Source organism: Primulina huaijiensis, chromosome 14 (assembly GCF_012295235.1).
Source record: "Primulina huaijiensis isolate GDHJ02 chromosome 14, ASM1229523v2, whole genome shotgun sequence".
Taxonomy (NCBI): Eukaryota; Viridiplantae; Streptophyta; class Magnoliopsida; order Lamiales; family Gesneriaceae; genus Primulina; species Primulina huaijiensis.
In genome coordinates, this window is record NC_133319.1 from 18,784,103 (window position 1) to 18,786,846 (window position 2,744).

Below are 2,744 nucleotides of genomic sequence, written 5' to 3' on the forward strand. Positions count from 1 at the left end.
TATTTTTATTTTTAAAAAAATTTAGAATCCGGAAGACTCTTTTGCGGATTGTACTGTTTTTATAAAACTCTCACTTTTGCAATATTTTACTAAATAGTTGTTTAATTTATATTATTTTTTTAAAAAAAGCCCAAAAACAAAGTTATGATAAGAAAGAATACTTCTTCGAGTCAATTCGTGCACCACATGACTGACACTAAAAGAACAGTGCTTGATCGAAGCATTCTTCAAATGGAGTTCAGACGACAGGTGTAATCTATCATAGAAATTTCTACCGAACAATGATAAAATTGATCTATTACTTAAATTGTTAGAAATACATCTAATCTATGATAGAAGCTTCCAACAAACAACGATGGAATTGATCAATTACTTAAATTATTAGAAATACATCTGATTCAATCATAATCTAGTCGCGCCCAATCATGTGGCACAAAAAAACGAACTACAATCTTGACAACTGTCTTAAATGTTATCTTCTTTTCAGGTGCCTACATGTACACCTATATTTCCTCTTAACCCCAGCAAATTACACACATTAAACGAATCTTTGTTCACCAACCAAAAAGATGAAAGAATTAAGATTACCAGAACCCCTCGCTTTCTCTCCTTGATTTCAGCAAAGAGACCAAGAACAATGACCCCAAAATACGAAACCAGATTCAGCGACCCTTGTTTCCCCACGGTCTCCACGCGCAAGAAAACTGGAACGCTCTTTCAATCTACAACCCTCCATTCCAAGCAATATTTAAACGCCCATTCCCGCAAAATACCCCACCAAAATTTATTCTTGAATCCAAGTTTTTGTTGTTTCCTCTGTCCTTCGTGCACCAACCACCCTTCTGTCTCTGCCATCATCACATTTGTTTTTTTATTTCTTTCGTTGATGGTGGTTGAGTCTCGGACAACATTTACTGTGTTTCTTGATCAGGATGTAAGTGCCCTTTGAATTTATTTGCAAAAAAAGTGAGGGATTAGGACAAGAAGATCATGGAAATCGCAAGAATCAGGCAGTTATTGCTCCTCTGGTGTAGAATCCGAAGCAGTCGTGTTGCTCTGATGGGTGGAAACCACACCGCTTCAAGATTTTGCACTCGCTAAGATTTCCCTCCATTGTCGCTCTAGTTTTTCTCTCTCTTTCACAATTGATTTTCCCGTTCCTTTTTCTTTTTTTCGAAATTTCTGGGTGCGCACTGCCTCTTTTCAAAGTGATTTTGTTTGTTTCTTGCTGTTTAATTCTACAAAGATTGTTGCTGGATCGTTATCGTAGGATGGATAATTTGGCTCGTGGGCCCGTGGCCAAGAACGTTGATTATGATGTGAATGAGCTGAATGGGGTGGGAATCGATTCAGATTCTCACACTCTTTTGATAATAAAGCTACCCGATTCATGGGTTCTGCGTGTCTTGTCGAGAATTCTGTTTTTGGCGATGATTATTCTCGCATTGTCTTCTATTGGTTCTATGCTGAGAACCTCTTCCAATGTTGCTTTATTCAAGCCTGATGCTGATGCAGATATGGTCAATGGGTTCAAGATCCTGCCCCTTCTTCTCCATGATTTGTTAGAAGAAGGCCTCATCAAGAAAGGCCAAAAGGGTTTCGTTCTTGGTGCTGGTAACGGCGATAATGAAGATGATTTCCAGTTCTTGAAAGACACGGGTATTGATTTGCTCATCGGAGCTGATCTGCAGCGGAAGAATGTGGTTGAACCCCAAGCGTTTGATTTTGTTTTCACGTGGTGCCTTCGCAGAATCCATCTGTTTGATGGTGTTTTAAAAGAGGGTGCGCTGGTAATCTCTCCATTGGGCAGTGATCCCTTGCCTGAACTGCAACTTTTGAGCAGTTACAAGATCGTGTATCTCCGAAGATTCGAAAACACAGTGGTGGCAATGCGTAAAAGGGGGCAATCTTCGTATGGTGTTGATAATTCCCCAGCAAAGCATACGTCTTCTGGCGTAACACCCGAGGAAAAGAAAGCTGCATTGAAAAACCTGGAGGATGTATATCTCGAGCCCCCGAGACTTTCAACACTGATGAAAAAACCAAGCTTTACATCAAGGAAAATCAAGTTCCTTCCTGATCTGTTGAAGGATTCTTTGGATGAGTATCCACGACGCATTTTCATCTCAGATGATTTGACAGCACTTGACTGGTTTTACAAGAACTACCCCATGAGGGATCAAGAATTTGAAGTTTATGATATGGAGATTGTGACCAACAATGATGCACCTTCACAACGAGCCACACCTCAAGACATGGGTATATCGGCTTGGCTAACGAAGAATGTGAAACGGGAGGACTATGTCGTGATGAAGGCGGAGGCACAAGTGGTAGAGGGGATGCTCAGAGATAGGACATTAAGTCTTGTGGATGAATTGTTCTTGGAGTGTAGAAATCAATGGCAAGATGGGGAAAAGAATGGCAGCAAGAGAGCATATTGGCAGTGTTTAGCCTTGTATGGTAAAGTAAAGGATGAAGGTATAGCTGTTCATCAATGGTGGAATTGATTGTGATAGAGAGAGGAGAACATATTATTTTTTACGGTTCTTTTTTCTTTTTTCCCCAATTCTTGAAGCTTTGTTTGATCTTTTTCTTGGTTATTGAGTCTTTTTTAATTTAAAGGGTGGAGTTCCATGTTTTATGTTATAATTGATCAAGGGATTGAGTTGTATTTCTTTTAGGGTGTTTGATTTGATTGTTATGTAAGTAAATAATGAAAGGGAAGGAATGAAATAAGAAGTTTT

At 39.3% G+C, this 2,744-nt stretch overlaps 1 protein-coding gene across 1 annotated transcript; it reads left to right on the forward strand.

Annotated features, from left to right (window-relative positions):
- The first annotated feature begins 1,271 nt into the window (after positions 1 to 1,271).
- Positions 1,272 to 2,507, forward strand: LOC140958053 (uncharacterized). Its single transcript, XM_073415451.1, has one exon. The coding sequence runs from the start codon at positions 1,272 to 1,274 to the stop codon at positions 2,505 to 2,507; it is 1,236 nt and encodes a 411-aa protein (XP_073271552.1).
- Positions 2,508 to 2,744: the final 237 nt, after the last annotated feature.

Excerpts from the sequence above, each read along its gene's own strand:
- LOC140958053 (XM_073415451.1), top strand. The coding sequence starts at position 1,272 with ATGGATAATTTGGCTCGTGGGCCCGTGGCCAAGAACGTTGATTATGAT.